General features: G+C 33.9%; 1 protein-coding gene across 5 annotated transcripts in view; it reads left to right on the forward strand.

The window, feature by feature from the left end:
* LOC119662479 (CUGBP Elav-like family member 2) overlaps nt 1-17,868 on the forward strand; it is a 270,546-nt gene that overhangs the window by 197,066 nt on the left and 55,612 nt on the right. For all 5 annotated transcript variants that reach the window (XM_038072105.1, XM_038072106.1, XM_038072107.1 and 2 more), the window contains one exon: nt 15,225-15,307. In XM_038072105.1, coding sequence (XP_037928033.1) covers nt 15,225-15,307 — 83 coding nt within the window. The remainder of the gene's footprint in view (nt 1-15,224; nt 15,308-17,868) is intronic.

The raw sequence follows: 17,868 nt of genomic DNA on the forward strand, positions 1-17,868 counted from the left end.
CCTCTCTCTCTCTATATCTCATTATATATCTTTTTTTTTGTATTTTTCTCTCTCTCCCTCACTATTTCTAATTTTCCCTATTTATTACAGACTCTATTTTATTCTCAATCTTTCCATTTCTCTTATATTCTCTATATCACTTTGTCTTTTTTCACTCCTTTCTCGTTTTGCCTCTTTGCTTACCTCTTAATATATGGTACAATGCAGTCTTTTCTACAATCCCAATATTTAAACTCTTGAATTATGATTTAACTCTGATAATTTTCCACCGAATTTTAATTAATCATCAGCCTTCACTAGCAAACTTCTGTCCTAATGTGAAATTACTTCAGTCCTTTGTTTCATTTGTCTAACTCTTCCCGAATGAGCCAAATTACTCTGAAATTGCAGCAACTCCTAAGACAAAACAAACATTTTAACCCAAAATGAAGAGGAAACTGAAGTTAAATGGTGTTATTATGAAAGAATATGGTCAAATGCAGTAAGTCAAAAAACCACTCATACCATTTCACACTTCTTATATTTCCAGTTTAATTCTTCCCTGATTGCATGTCTCTTCAACAACTCTCTGAATACTAAATCCACTGCAGTTAAATATTTGAAACAGTTGTTGTAATTATTAATTTTAGCACATTTTTTGTTACTGTTTGTGGGGTGATTTGTTAGCTTAGTCGACGGATGGTACTCACAGGATAATAGATGCAATAACTCCACTGACCCTCCAAACAATCCACAAATAGACCACTTAAAAAATTTGCTGTTGCATGCAAAACTAAGAATGCAGGAACGTTGCTGATGCAAAAAGAACCCAAGAATAAATTGCGATGTAAAAAAGTTAAATTTATTTTATGTACTCAAGTTTAAATTGTTGTGTTAAACAATAACAAAACAAAGCAAACAATATAAACAAATAACAACAAACAACAACAAATACGAAAAAATAGGAAAATTTCCTTTCTATTCGGTGGAACACAAGACAAAGCCATTCGGAAAATTATAAATATCCTTACGGTCTAGTTAGCTTAAATGCAGTTTAAGTAAAGGAGCCCAGCACAATACAAATCGCATATAAAAGAACGCCAGGACAGCATAAAACAGCATAAAAGGAATAAGGAAATAAATAAATAATTGCAAGTATAAAGCATGTATAACGACAATTTAATGGGCTTCATTATGTTTGCCTGAGATATTTGCCTGTTTGCCTGTCACGATTGCGAATGAATCGGAATACCAAGCAGACTGATGAGTTGAATACAATGACTCTGACTCTGCCTCTGACTCTGACTCTGCCTCTGCCTCTGATTCTGTTTTTCTTCTGGTTCTGGTTCTGGTTCTGTTCGTATTATTTAACAAATAATGTATATCCATATATTTATATACAATAATTGCATAATTATTATTTAATTATACAATTACACACTTTATACAACACACACAGCCATGGAGGAGTTTTACTTTTCATTTTTGCCTGGAATATTAATTTGCTTAACGTGACTCATTAAAAGTAAATGTGAAACGGATATTAATATTTTTACTTGAAACGAAATAGTAATTAGAAGAAATATGAGAAAAATGAGAAATATTGCATTATATTGTAAAGTGAAATTAACCAAAAAGCCTGTACAATGAACCCATTTAAGAGAGGTATTCTGTTAAAATAAACCTATTGTTTGTGACGCCTGAAACTGGTTTCCAGACATCAGGGAATGTTCACATGCATAGTCGGTTATAGCCTTTGATTCAGTCCTTTAATTCTATTCCATCAGGAATTGGGTGACCAATTGAGGTTCTATTTTCATCTCGTAAGTACTCTTCTGCAAGTCTTCTGAAACTTATATATAATATACAGTTCTCGTGCCTTATACTTTGATTCGAAAGAGTGAGCTATAACAGATGCTGTTGAACACTGCTTGCTCTTAAAACGCTGTTGCGAAGTCTTCTGAAACTTATATATATAATATACAGTTCTCGTGCCTTATACTATGATTCGAAAGAGTGAGCTATAACAGAAGCTGTTGAACACTGCTTGCTCTTAAAACGCTGTTGCGAAGTCTTCTGAAACTTATATATATTCAATTCTCAAACTATAGTCTCACAGGGTATATAATAACGTATGGAATGTCGGAATGTTTTTATGAAGTATTTTTTTGAGCACATCAGACATGTTTTGTGGCCATAGTAACTACAGCTATTGGAGTACCGAGTATCGAAAATAAGATTCTAATTTATACTGTGAATATTGAACGGTCTAATTTTCATTTTCTTCAAACCTTATTAAGAGCGTGCCGTCACTTTCCAAAAACTTGCGCTCTGTTCTTACCATCCCTTTATGCATCCACATGCACATGCCATTAGTATGTTGCCGGTACCTTTATACTATATTCATTCTCGAAACTTAAAAACAAAATTCACAACTTAAAATTATAAAAATCAAATAGCTGTATCCATACCATCACTACCATCCCGTCTTCATGCTCCTGCATATGGATCACCCATTGCTCCATGTATACAGGTATAGGAAATATGTTAAGGGCATGGTGGATACATAAGTGGATTTTTATGGGCCAAGGAAGGTGATAAAGCTGTTATGTAGGCCTATATGGATGAAAACATGTTGAATTAAGAAGAATAGAAGAATCGGTTTTTGAATTTAAAATAAGCGACTGGAGGTCTGACACAGGATTAAGATTAATGATAAATATTAGATATTCATTCAAACTTGATTAAGTGAAATTCGATACACCCGTGTTAAACTCCATTCTCAAGAATTGTTTGCCCATCCAATCAAACATTACTCTACCAGTTTTCTGTGGAACACTCGGAATAAAAATATTTCCAAACATTTCCTCTTTTTTCGATTTAGTAATAATATTTCTTGAAAGGAATTGAAATTATTCTCATTTATCCTTTAATATAATCCTTTAATTCAAAGAAATATTTTACAAATTATAAAATCAGTTTTGAGTTCGGGCAGCAATTTTCGATTTAATATTTCCTGTTTTCCAAGCTCAACGGAATTGTGACAGCATTTCTGATTGGTTTCCATTTTACTTATTTTTATGACATTACTTGATTTTTTTTTTTTTTTTGTGGAAAGTCTTGAATTGTATCCTTTTCTCCTTTTCCACCTTTTCCCGTCGCTCCCTATGGTTGGAGTAAAAATTTCGTTGAAATGATGCAATACCGACATTTTTACGACGTTTAAAAAGTTTTTGTTAATTTCTAAATTCTCCTTTCGTGTATTTATGTGGATTTTATTGTTATTATTATTGCATTTTCTGCTGCTTGATAACGTGAACTTTCTTTTGTCTTCCTCATTCACATTTTAAGCGATTTATTATGTAAGGTTGCGGAGATATACCAGGCATATCCTTAGAGCAGGCCAACATGGGTACGAGCCGGAGTGCTGGCATGTGTATGGCAGTTAAAGGAAAGGAAAGGGGGTGGCGAGTGCTAGTGCGAGTGCGAGTGTATTCCGCACAGAAATCAATTCGTTTCGCATTTTGATTTTGAGTTCTTAAGTTCAAAATGAAAGTTTAAATGTCTTTCGCATAAATCTTCAACAAATATATTTGTCTTTTGTATATTATAACAATAAAACTCCAGCTATGTCTAAGCCAGTTAGATGCTTCGGCTCCATTTCCATCTCCGGCACAGGCTAATATCTAATATAGCCGCTTTTGTCCCTTCACTTTCTTCCTTCTATGCTCATTTTGTGATATCCTTTCTGTCGTAACGTGTTTCTTTTCAATTTAATGTTGAGTTTCTTTTCATTTTATTGCATGTAGTGTTGTGTTTTTGTTATCCTGTCATATGCATAAACAATTTTGTCTGTTGTTTTGCCATTGAACAATGCCTGAAATACAACATAAAAATTTTTATGGGACTTGACCTCGAAAAATATGCAATACGAGTACATTGTTCCCGAATGTATATGTGAAACTGTATGTAACTGTGTATGTAACTGTGTGTCTATATATGTACGTTTTTTTGAGTTATGATTTGTGTATTATAGAGACCTATATGGTGGACGACATAGCATACTTCCTAAGAAGTTGATGTGGTCCCTCGCACTCGTACTCGCACTCACATCCCTTCCAGCAGCAAACAAAAAAGAATAATAATAATAATTGAATAATTGGGTCGGTCATGTCGACTGTAAAATATTACAGTCATTAAAGAATTATGGTATATTTGCCAAGAGGCATTTCTGAGCTTCACAGCGCCAATAAACACACTCGTAAAATGTAGCGCATAAAAATCGGTATAAGCAATAAAAAACCACAGCATACTTTTAGGCCTTTATTCCTCCACAAATTGTGCTCATGGATGACTTCATGTGAATATTATGTGCACAAAACATGTACGTTTTTGATTAAGTGCATTTAGAAGAAAAGCAGAAGAAGAAGAAGAGAGTATGGGGGTTGGGTTAGCTGAACAAGCAACATGTTTCTGACATTTATGCCTTCACGAGCCATTTAAGGTTGCGCATAAACTCATTTAAGTGAAATAATTGCGTACAGGAAGACTTTAAACACGTCTTCTTTGCATTTCAAAGGGAATAAGTAGTGAAGAAACTGAATATACTTCAACTGAAAGTACTTCAAATAAAAATTCTGTAAGAAAAATGTTAAAATAACTGAAAAATGTACGTGAGCGTAGATGGAGGACCGGCAATAAATTGGCAAAAGGCGTTAACGCTGCTGCACTTGTAACAAAGAATTTCTTATAATATTTCATATTGGCTTTGACATTTTAATAATTTTTTTTTTTTGGTAAATCTTTAAAAGATATAAGTTCACAACATAAATTAAAAATGTTGAAGTGTGAAACCCAACTTAAGAGCACAAATGAACTTTAAACTATTGAAAAATGCTGGGGGACGTGCAGTCTTCATTAATATGTATATTATTAAAGAAAAAATTTGAATTTAATACCTGAGGTACTGTATTTGAAATTCTTAAGAAACAGAGAACTTCTATACTTACACATAATCCACATAATCTACACTTTCAAGCGAAAGTATCCAGATGTTATGGTGTGTAGGTAGTTCCGATGAAATGGCTTTAAAAAGTGCAAAATCGTAATAACAGCCAATCATGAGTTTTATTTAAAAATCTTGAATATATATTATATATTAGTAAGAAGTCGATAATTATGTATAACTGGCTGTATGATAAGGATAGAATATTGAACAAAGACAGTTCTTCTTTATCGTCTCTATTGTAGTTACAATTAGACTTACTTCGAATAAGTGATTGATATTGGTTTTATATTATTGTTCACAATAATATTGTGTGCATTGACAAGATAAATATACTCAATTTGAACAATCAGGTGCACCTAATATGGATTCCGGGACATGCTGGTATCCAAGGCAATGAAATAGCAGACAAACTTGCAAGAAGAGGGGCAGCCTCAAGAATGATGAACCCAGAATCATTCTGTGGTCTAGACAAAGGAACTCTATTTATTCTTATGAATGGTGCAGAGGAAAAAGAAAGAAAACTCTATTAGGAAAGGATACCAGGACTCTCACAATCTAAAATACTGTTAGGGACTTACAACCAAAAACGCTTCAAAGATTGCATAGCACAATCAAAAAACAACCTAAGAATTATTACAGGATTATTGACTGGTCACTGTCACATAGATTAAATAATTACCTATCGAAATTAGGAATTCAATCCAACTCAGACTGCTGATAGTGTAGAGAAGAGAGACAAACTGCATACCATGTACTTGGAGAGTGCGCGGCACTGTTGTACAAGCGGAAGAAATACCTAGGAGGGTATTTTATGGATCATACCGATTCACGAATAGAAAAGATGGGCTCTATACTGTTTTTCATTAAAGAAATCGGACTTGGAGAAACACTCTAACCCGAGTAAGGGGTACAATAGATCTTTTAGGTCGCAGTGCACAACCCCTTTTATTTGTGCTTTAAATGTTCTTTCAAATTAATTGACGTTTTAGGGTACTTGCACAGTCAATGATATTAATGCTGATAATAACGACTGATCAATATACGTGTACTATCATAGCCCAAAAAAACTCCAAAGCTAATTCCATAAAAGAAGACTTATATTTCTATTTTATGATCAATCTTGAAGGAAGCTTAAGAAAATCAAACAAATCCATTGTTCGAAAAATTCTTGCGTGAGTTAAGTGATCTATTTAATTTGTGTGTGGCAATCTCTTTGTCAACATAATCTTTATATAGTACTATAATTTTTCTTTTCTCCAATTCAGTTCATTTTGTGCCAGGTCCCAGATATTTCTTTTATTCTATTTTGGTTTTTTTCGTTTTCACTTTCTAATATTCTGTAGGGCATAAAACAATAAAAAGTAACAATGTACAAAAACAGGGATGTTGTATTATAAACGATACTTGATTCCCACTTAATTGTTGAAAGTCTTCTGTTATTGTATATTCACATTTGAGAAACACAGATTAACTTGTACTCTAGGAAGACTCGATGGAAGAAACCTGACTGCATAATGTCAGGAGAATATTGGAAACGCTTAAAAATCATCCAATCATAACAGGGTTAAGTAATTGATAAAATGCGATATAAAGAATATTTATTAAAAAAAAAAAAAAAAAAAAAGAATTGATGTAATTATTTAAATAAACTATAAAGGAAAATCAGCTTGATATTAAACAACTTCGGAAATTGTCTATGGCATAAAAAAAAGGAGAAAAAAGGAATAAATTAAAGGAAAAGATGAGAAAACATTTCGAAGTCATAAATTTGGTCAACTCAAGTAAAGAATTTGCTTATATCCGGCACTCTTTATGCTTAAACATCCGCTTTCATAAAAAATTTGCGCTGAATAAATGGAACAAAAAATATATATAAAACATATTTATGTATTATGCAGACAAGCAGATAAATATACTTCAGCAGCTGAATTACATGCAAAAAGGCTCAGACGCTAGACGCAGAAGGGCCAAAGCACAGAAATCCATGACAGGAGAAAAACAGAAAGACCGACCGAGTGATAGACACGCAGACAGACGGACCACCAGACCATCAGACCACGAGACAAAAGGGATCAAAATTCAAGCATACAAAATATGTTACAGTAATAATCCAATCACTCAGCTTGAAAAGAAAATAAATATATGATTATTTACATGTTTTTGTGGCAGGAAAACTAAATAAATTCATATAAAGGGCATAAAAAAATTTAATATGCCCACAATGTTAACAAAATTAAAGGAAAACTTTTTCTTATTACGACGAAACGTCAGTGGTTGAGAGAGAAGGCGCCGGGATAAAGATGAAATGGAACGGACGACAAAGTATAAAAGTAAACGAATTTCATTATTTACGACTTTCTGGTTCGTAGGTCGAACAAAGCACTTATAAAAATGTTTGCAATTCTTTTGGTTTTTTTTAATGCCACTTCACCATGCAACGGGCACCGCACCCGGGCTAGAACATGTGCAGAGGCGGATGGAGGATGGAGAATGGAGGAGGGCAACATCAGTGGTGACAATGTGTGCACATTACATGTTTTACTTCCTAGATTGCTCATACCCGAGGTCGCTTGCTTGCGTATACCTACATAGAACAAGCACATATTAGATGTGCATTTTAAGGATCGGTCGCTCGCTCGCTCGCTCCTTGTTCTTCTTCACAGTTCCTAACCTAGCAGTTGCTATGCTTGCCATTGCGCCATTGCGCCATTGCTGAAGAAGTTGTAAATATGGTAACAACGCAACTTTTTAAGTTATTTCTTCTTCATGTCTGTCTCTGTTAACAAAAAGAAACGAGGTCAGTTTTGCTTTAAAAGATTTTTTTTCGAAAAAAAAAATCATGGCTGTGGAAAAAATTTCGCCACAAAGTGTATTAGAAGTTTAAGAAGTTATATTAAAGTACTTTTCGAAGAAAATAACAAAAACTTTTTAAGTAACACAGTTTGACATGGAGGCGGTACTGTATACACCCGCACGACGAAAATAGTTTCGAAATTTATTCATGATAGCTTACAAATGTTGCGCCCGCTACTTCTGTCATCGAAGCACAAAACACGAGTTTTATCAAATGTAATGAAGTTGGAATAATTTCCTCAGCGATTGCTTTTTTTTTGTTTGACTTCATCTCATAAAACTTATTCGTACTGATATTTGTTGCAGTTTATTATGATTATTTTTTCTAATAGGTGTGGTGACGTCAGGTCCTTTTGAATGTGCCAGAAAACTATCTAAATAAATAACTAAAGTTTGACTGAAATTGGGAAGTACATAACATAAACACAATATCTGTAAGTTAGCAACCAATTCAATTTCAGATATGATTAATTATAAGATGATGTTCTTACTTCGCTTGACTGCAGTAAGAAATGAAATGCTTACAAATTCGGTATGGTTTAAAAAGGACGTTGCATTACTACTATGATGCCCTGAAAGTTGGATAGTTTCTAAAATGGCTCTACATGTTATCCTTGTTAAACCATTTCGTTTTTTAGATGAAGCTAAAGCGATCCAATAAGTATACCTTCTGCTCAAAAAGATTTTGTTGTTTGTTAACTACTCCTTAAGTAATAGACCTTTTCCAAAAATTTTTTTTTGTTATATTGGTACACTCTTTCTTGACATATAGTACAAATTTGAGCGTCATCTGTCGATTAGCTTGTTTACAGCAGCTGTTAATGTGAGACTACCTCAAGTGCATTTAGCGATTTTTGTTATGGAAAATTCTTGTTATACGCGATTTTTTGACCAAACATGGCATCACTGTCGTCGCTAAAGCATCATATTCGTCAGATCTGGATCCGTGCGACTTTTTCCTGTTCCCGAAACTCAAATTGATCCTTCGTGGTAAGCGTTTTGAGTCGATTGAATCGGTAAAAGAGAATTCGCTTAAGGAACTAAAAGCCATACCTTCACGGGCCTACGAAAAGTGGGTTAAGTGTGAAGATTGGGTTAAGCGTTGGCATATGTGTATCGCTTCAGAAGGAGCAAATTTGGAAGGAGATAAAATAAATTTGGAATAAAATTTAAATTTGTGTGTTTTGTTTACAAAATCCGAGTACTTTTTGAGCAGAAGGTAGCTTTACCAGACTAGCAACAATAGCGCATTACTTTGTTAGCACACCAGTAACTACAGGAATCTCAGATTTCTCTAAACCTTGAAAATCCGTTGTTATTCTCCTATCTAATCTAGACCATAGGATCTTACCGACCTTAGAGTTTAAGGTTTACTTTGAGGGGTCGGCGTGGTTAATATAGATTTCAAAGTAACTCGTGAGAAACTCATTTATATATATATGTGTGTAGACATATTATGTTATATATTATTTTGCTGTACTCTTCACAAAAACTCAAAGAACCTTCTTTAATTCGACATTAAACAAATTAAAAAAACCAGTTATTCGTATGAATAAATTTATCAGCGTTATTCTTATGGATCGATATAAACTACACATATAAGGATCCTCTACTCTAATCACCAACATCAGTTTATAAGAAGTAAATATTTTAGATTTTAATTGAATCCTAAGATTCTATATGGAAACAGATCGGTATTATCTTAATGACACGTACATATCTTAAGATAATCATTTCGTCCAAGATTATTATCCAAAATAAATCGATGTTTGGTTGGAGACTAAAGCCTAATACAGTCAAACGTGCATAACTCGAATTTTGTATTAATCGAACTAAATAGAGTTGAAAAGGGTTCAGAGAGCAAATTACATACAATTACAAAAAAATTCTGTAACCTGAAGACTGCATAAGTCGAACTTTTTCTTTGCAAAATGGTACTTTGAGTTATGGAAATTTGACTGAGTTCTCAAAGAAAATTTAATTTACTCCATAAATGAGACAGCCATGTTCCAATTTTTTTCAATTCACTTGTAAGCCGTTGCTCTATGCATCTTCTCGATTTAATGTTTAATGAAAAACATCCGTCCGCACCCGTTATTGTAGAGCTGGTAGGCAAGGAAACTAACCAGTATATTACTGGGAAAGTACAAGGTTTTGATAATATCGATATATAAGAATTTCTCTTAAGAATGTAAGAATATGGCATTAATCACGCAGAGAATTTTATTATTAAATAATGTAACATGCAATAATTCAGAAAACTTCTCGTGTACCCCAATTATCGTTGTCAAATCTTGTCCCTTCAATAGCGAATGAATTGTAAATTCAATCTTGTCATCTTAGTTTTAGAAGTTACAGAATTGCCGCCTAATGCAAAAATGTATGCATTTTTATTCCCTTTTTGAAGTGCAATATCTCACACAGAGAAAAGCGATGCAACTGGTTGTGCTTTTACATGGCAAAAACCTCGTCCATCACATACACAAATTCCTGAAATTACGCTTCACCTCAATACTTTGAGCAGGTCCATTAAAAAGTTTCGCAGTGTGAAGTTGAGAGACGAGATTATTTCGACTTTCATGCACTCACCAATTCGGAGTGTATTTTCTCAATTTATCCGGGAAACTTTTAGGTATTTACGATTGATTTATGAAACGATTTGAAATCGTGCACGACTACTTCACTTTTGTTTTTACTTTATGCTTAAATTAACTTAACGTTCTGGAATGTCACTCGCCTTGTCCTACTATTACAAGGTACATAAGTAACACTGACTGGGATTGTGTTGCGTCACTTGCTTCTCGGGTGTCAAAAGATTGGAAGCAAAACGTTTATCTTTGCTTAAACTTTTGTCAGGACATTTTTATTTATCTTCATCTTAGCGAAAATGGCACAAACACAATCTATTACCTATAACATGTTTTCGCTCACGCTCACGCCCATGCAATGTTCAGTTAGCCGAGTGGTGAGATACAGGGTGGTAAGAGGGCGAAGTGGTCACGAGAGTAGTGAAGGTATTGAAAGTTTTGGTAGAAAGTAAATGCATTCACATTTTGTGCATTTCATACATTCATGCAACTGCCTGCCTTTCTCTTTATCGTACTACAGGCAGCATTTTCAAGTAGCACTCACAGAGCATGGAAAATTGATAAAGATACTACCATACTACCATAAAGGCAACAAAAGGATTCATATAAGAGTTTTGCAATCGACCAGTAAACTTTTGGGTACATTAACTAGTCGAAATACTTAACAACAAGCACAAGATACGGAATATAAAGCACTGTATTGTTAGATGCATGCAGTTGCTACATACAAGCACTTATGTACCAAAAGCCATACGCGGGCATATCACGCAGTTCGGTGCTTGGCAAGGAAACTATTTGTAACATACTGGATAGTGTTGATATTGTTGACGACTACTATGTCTCTAGAGCAACCAACTTAGCCAAGTTTAAGGTGGCAACTTCAGTTGAAACAAAATATGATATGGAGTTAAAGGCGTTTCGTGGCATGATTTCACATATTAATACTGTTGGAAACGCTATAACGTTTTCCAACTTATCTATGGTAATTATATTTTGCTTTTCAATACGCTCTACATTCCAAATGCAAAGCCAACAAGACAAGTGTTGGGAAATCCAATGCACTGCACTTGCTGCAACTAATCGTTCTTCTGTCTCGTCGTATATTGAAATATCTTTGGCTCACGAAAGAAAGTTGCGCACCAACTCCTTGACAGACGTAGCATCTGGCACGTTACTGCTCCAATTCTGCTTCTTCGACAGCAAAAGTTGCTGGTGTTGCTAGTGTTGCTAGTGTTGTTAGTGTCATCCTAGTGAATGTGAATGGGAACTTAATGTTGTGTACATTTTATACATAAGCGTCACCGTATCATAGCACTACAGCAGAGTACATAGCAGGCAGTAGAGCTCTGCTGTACTCTGCTGACCAGCCGCGCGACCGACCATGCAAACCGTATCTGTATCGCACTCGTGAAGGAAGACGTAATCTCTGCAAGAAGTTGGAGGACATTGATTTATTTAAGTTCGATTGATTCGTTTCCTGTACGTAGCGACCAAGTAGGATTTTAGTGTGTGTTTTATTATTGAACAATGGAGCGGGCAAGGCAAGTGCATTTATTTTCCTATCTTTACTACTTTTTTCTTTTGTTTGCCTTTTAACGATTTTATTGTTGCTGTGCCACTACTTCTACTACTACCACTACTGCCACTTCTTCTTATAGTGCGTTTTCTCCAGTACTACGTATCTATCTTGTTTAGCTCACTTTCTATAGACATTCTTATGGATTAAGTTTTATAGAAACGTGACTGGTGTCGTTTTCTGGTATTATTATTCTTTACAATGTACTTAGTTTAGCTGTTGTTAGTGTTATTGTTGTTTTATTGCTACTGTTATTGTTATTGTTATTATATTTTGGCGATTTCTCATGTTTGTGTAAACTTCTAGAATTCCTATTCTCTTCTGATATAGATACACACATAGATATAAAAGTTCACATGACGATACCCATAGCAAGTTGATTTTAATGTTCGCAGACATGCACATAATGAGAAAGAGATTTTCTTATAAGTTCCCGATTGTGTCCTGTTGCTGATAAACAAGTCACAACATTCTTTATTTTATTTATTGGATTTAGTGATAATAATGAATAAATAAATAAAATACACGACAGTGCTTAATTTTGATTATATAAAATGAATAATAATACTAAAGGAGAATTTAACGTATTTCTGCAAAAATGAATGAATTCATTCAAGAATCCATTTATGAGGGATCCTTTTTTAAGTGCTGAGCAAATACATAGCATGCCTAATTGTTTGCAATAAAACATGGAAAATAACATCATAAAAATTGAACTGGAAAGATAACCTTTATTAAAGTAGAGCTTTAATTTTATGTGAAGTAATGAAAACTGCAATAAGAGATATTATTATATTTATTTATTTATACAAATTGATGATTTATAATAGCTAAATTACAGATTGTATTGTGTACTTTATATAAGAATAGGAATAAACGGGATATCTGCTCCCAACGGAGCGGAGCACTGCGACTATGGCTGATTTTTTGTGCTGCAACAGACCCTAACTGAACAGAAGATGTTTCGTCTTCCAAATGAAAACCAGAATATCGGTCGTTGAGGACCTTCTAAAGTCAGAAAGGGAGTGTAGTTTTCCACCCAGTGACCTCCTCCTGGCCCAGATCAAGGCTGGTCAGGCACAGAGACTGTAACTGGAAGTCTCGTCTGCTTCTAAACAGAGTTGACAATCTATCTCTTCGGACACAGTCCATGGTGACCCATTAAATGTCCCACCAGCAATTTCAACTTTGTTCTGCTGAAGAAGGATACCTTTCTGCAACTGTAAGAACGAACCAGCTCTTTAGCCTAATGATGACTTGAAATATCGCTTTAGTAGCGACTTCTCTCGGCTGAAAACCATTAATCATTCAGAGACCTAGTTGTAGACCAACTTAATCTTGTGGATTGGATGGCTCCAGTCCACAGATTATTTAATTCCTCTGAAAAAATTCTAGATCAAGTTCCAAGTAACATTGAATCATTTAATATAACCAAAACAACACTATTCGTTTCTAATAAGACAGTATTCCAATAGAATCTTTAAAGCGTTCAAAGCATGAAATAAATCCTATAATATTTGATATTGTACACTAGAGTGCAACTTAAAATTAATAGAGATGTCACTTAAATATCAAATCAGCACTTAAGTAAAGAAAGTACAGTAAAGGATCTCATTTAGGCATTAATCTCAAATGGCTTCAAATGGTTTGTGTTCTGGAATAATAAATAAAATACATTGATTGATAGAAGATTCTTCGATTGATAAAAGAACCGTTTCTGGAATGGTTCAAATGCGACTCATTTCTTTATATATCATTGATGTTCACTTCTGACGTTTTTCAAAAAACAAAATTTTTGCTTTTAGTGCAACAACGCGTAAACTATTTGTGACATACTGGCTTATCCATATGTTTATGATGGGAAGTTGCAGTTCTAGGATGCAGTTATTGAGATCACGAAACCACTTTTCATCAATAATGCCATGAAAAATGTTATGTGTGCTTCATAAGTACACAGCTCTTGAAGAAACGTCCTTCACTTAAACGAAAGACACAACACAAAAACTACACACCAATGTAGTAGTTGCACAATATATCATATGATGGGTGCGAATATAACAATTGTGCAGTATATGAGTAAGTGAGGGAGTGAGTGAGTAAGTGAGGGTATGACGCATGCAATTGCAATGAAATATCACTATTTTGCATGCGTTTTCGTTTGAACGTCAGAAAGCAATAGATTTTTTTCCTTATAATTTTTGAATGAATGCAAATGAAACTCATGTATATTGTAATTATAAATAAATTACAAATAAAAACAGTAATTATAGGTATTTACTTGGATATGCAGACTAATACGAAAGGATATTGCCACAGGATAAAAAATACATAATAATTTTTAAGTTGCAATAAACCTAGACGGTGTCACAGTAATTATATGAATACTACTTACTAAATTAATTTTGATCTAAATTAAGTTAATAAATATTGTCGTATTTCATATTTTCACTAAAATTGTCACAAAATTATATACTGTAGTATTGGCTCCATTTATGCTGCCATTTCTCGAATTTCGCTTTTTTAAAGGCTGAAAGGCATAATTAAAAGCGCTAACAACTCAACTCTCATTAAACTGCTTATCTCGACAAAATTGTTGGTTGCGGGTGTAAATAACTTAACACCTGCTGCCATACTAGCCAAGCCCACTCCACAATATACAGTCCACAACACAAGTTTAATTGGAGGTTTTTCACCAGACCTGAACGAAACCAAACCAAGCAAATTAAAGCCAACAAGCCACAACAACTTTTCGGAAACCCACTATTTTTGTAACTATACACATAATAATTATCACACCTACAAAATTAAGCAATTTACTTTTAAATATATACAATATTAACCCTCAACAGACTTACAGTAATGAACCGCAATCCTATGCAAATTTGATATCCTTGAAATCCACTGAGTATCCAAAATTTGAATTTTGTCCTTTTTTCCACTTCAAAATATTTTCCTAACTTCAACTTATGGAATAACCACTACTACATCAGCTTAAAATACGGACTGACTGACCACCATCATCTTTCACTTCTACAACGATATTCCGCTACTGAACTTTATTTTTACTGTTGACTTCAATGGTTAATTTAGTGTTGCCATATCGTCAAACAAAATAATTTAGATTTCTTTTTCTGAATAATTTTTCTGAAAATTTTTTACATCCATTTACCGAGTTCCATTGATTCATTTTACTACATGTACTTTTTTGATCTTTTCACAGGTTGCTGTTTTGTCACATTTTACACCCGTCGTGCTGCCTTGAAAGCCCAAGATGCGCTACATAACGTGAAGACCTTAAACGGGGTAAGTTCATAAAATTTTAAAGCAATTTGCCACACTCCTTTACGTTCATTGCTCTAATTAGGATTTGTGAAATGTAGCTGTGTATATAATTTCACATTACACAGATCTATGTGTGAGATTCTACGGGATGCATGCCATCCATACCAGTGATACACTGATAAGCTCTAGTCATGCAAAATTTACCCAGTAAATTATGACTACTGAAAGCGGAGCTACCAAGCACTGTATTTGAATCAAATAATTATAGAATATAATGGTTTCTATATATTTTTAAATTTGGCTATAGGTCCCTTATACTCTATATTTCGACTCTCCTTGAGAGTCATCATCTGGATCACGATCTTACATAAATTAATATTACTAAAACTATATTTACGTCATCCTCTTTATTTTATCGTCTATATTGCAATATAGACGATTGTACAATTTAGACGATAGAATAAAGAGGATAACACAGATATAGATTAAGTAATATTAATTCATGTTAGATCGTGATCCTGATAATGACTGGAGATAGACTGTGATAAAATATGGAGTATAATAAAAAATATTGAACGTTAAGTGACCTTTAGCCAGATTAAAAAATATATAAAAAACGTTTAAAAAAAAACAGGTCGATATATAAATTCAAAAAATATTCATTAAAGTATATATTTACACAAATATATATATGAAAACTTAATAGTTCAGTAAGGGCATCATTTTCATCGATCAGGCACAGCATTCACCTGATTTGGTACCGTGTGTCTTCCGACTACTCCTTAAACTAACACTGACAATAACAGGAAATCGTTTTTCCTCAGGGACCTCAAGATTGATCCCATCAAAAAATACATAAAGGATAGAGCCCTGAAATTATTTGCGAAATCTGACAGACTTACTAACTCAGAATGGTTACAGGCTCCTCGGGGAGATATGCAGATCTGAGGTCAATTATTGCTTAGTCTAATGAAGTGATAAACAATAATCCAGTCAAGACGCAAAGAGGGGTTTTGTAGAAACCTCGCAGTTAATAGAGAGTAAAAGTGCTCAGGTGCACTGACTCAACTCAATTAGCCTCAACATAGTAGTAGGAAATCGCTTCGATATCATCTCGATCACAAAGAATGCATTGCCCAACATACTAACATAATTACGACTCCGTCCGATGTATATAAAGACGGTCTTGAAAACTCATTAAACGTTTTATTGACTAAGTTTTGGAAATGAATTTTTTCTGTTTACTATAATAAGTTTTTCATAAAATTGAGCAATTAAGTATTGGCCTACGACGGCAGCTTGTGTCATGAAAAGTTGCTACAAATCCATGCTCCAATAGTGTCATTCGTATTAAACACTTTAAAGAATGAAAAAATTGCGTGATTTACCCGCACGAAAGCGATTATTTTTTACGCTAATCTGGCCCATGATATACCACCAGCAGCAGTATATCGCCTTACTTAATAAACTTTTGCTAAATCTTGCGCATATTTAAGAGGATTTCGTGTCCCAGAGCCTCGCTGCCACAATATCGTACATAAACTTGCCTATGTAGTGCGCGTATATCACTAATTTCTCGGCACAGCATTTTTATAAAGAATAATTTTTCCTTTCGCACATTCACGTCTACGTTTTTTTCTTTCTATTCTTTTTGCTTTCTTTTCCTCTGAATATTTATTTTCTCTATTTTTGTGTTAATCACATTTGAAAAATGGTGCCAAAACAGTCAACGATAAATTTCCAGCTTAAGAGTACACAACCAATTTTGTGCTGACCCTTTTCTTTCAGTTCATACTATTTTTGTTGCTTTTGTTGTTGTTGCGCTTTATCCTTGCCTGACTTGACTTAGCCTATGCCATACACTGACACTACACACTAACACATAGGTATATATACAGGGAGAAACGCAAGTTACTGCATAATGAATTCATGCCGCCGAAAAGTATGTGGCAAAAAATTCTTAACCTGTATATCAGGCCATGAGTTCCTAGTAGTACTTTATGACAATCTGTGGTATATTTATTCCATATTTGTTCATTTATCCATTGTTTTCTTTTTCTCTTCATTGGAAATTTTTTGCCAGTCTTCATTGTGAAGTCCACCCACCGTTGCTTGAGGCTATATTTTTAGAAGTATGCCCGTATGCTCTGAACTTTAGTGCTGTAATATACTACTTGCTATGGCTTCACTCAAAACTGTTCTATATTCGAAAAGAGTTGTTACGGTCAAGGAAATTGAAAGCGTTTTTCTAATAATACGGATACAAGCACTATTACGAATTATCCCAGTTCTAAGCAGTTCTAATTTAATCATATAATTATCCTTTCTTCTGGTATTCAAGGGATATATTTTTTATGTCAGAAAATTTTATTTTGAGATTATTTTGAGATTTGCAGACAGTAATGAACACGTCAAATCTCAAATTATTGTTGGGTTCAATATAAATTACATATATTTAGATAACTAGAGCAAGATAGATGGTAGATGATTTCATTAAGAATTGGTCAAGGTGACAAACTAGAAAGGTTTCACCTCATCATATAAGTACGAATAGTTTTGCAAGTTAATAAATATTAGAATTT

This window comes from Teleopsis dalmanni, chromosome X, assembly GCF_002237135.1.
Source record: "Teleopsis dalmanni isolate 2A chromosome X, ASM223713v2, whole genome shotgun sequence".
In the NCBI taxonomy this organism is placed as follows: Eukaryota; Metazoa; Arthropoda; class Insecta; order Diptera; family Diopsidae; genus Teleopsis; species Teleopsis dalmanni.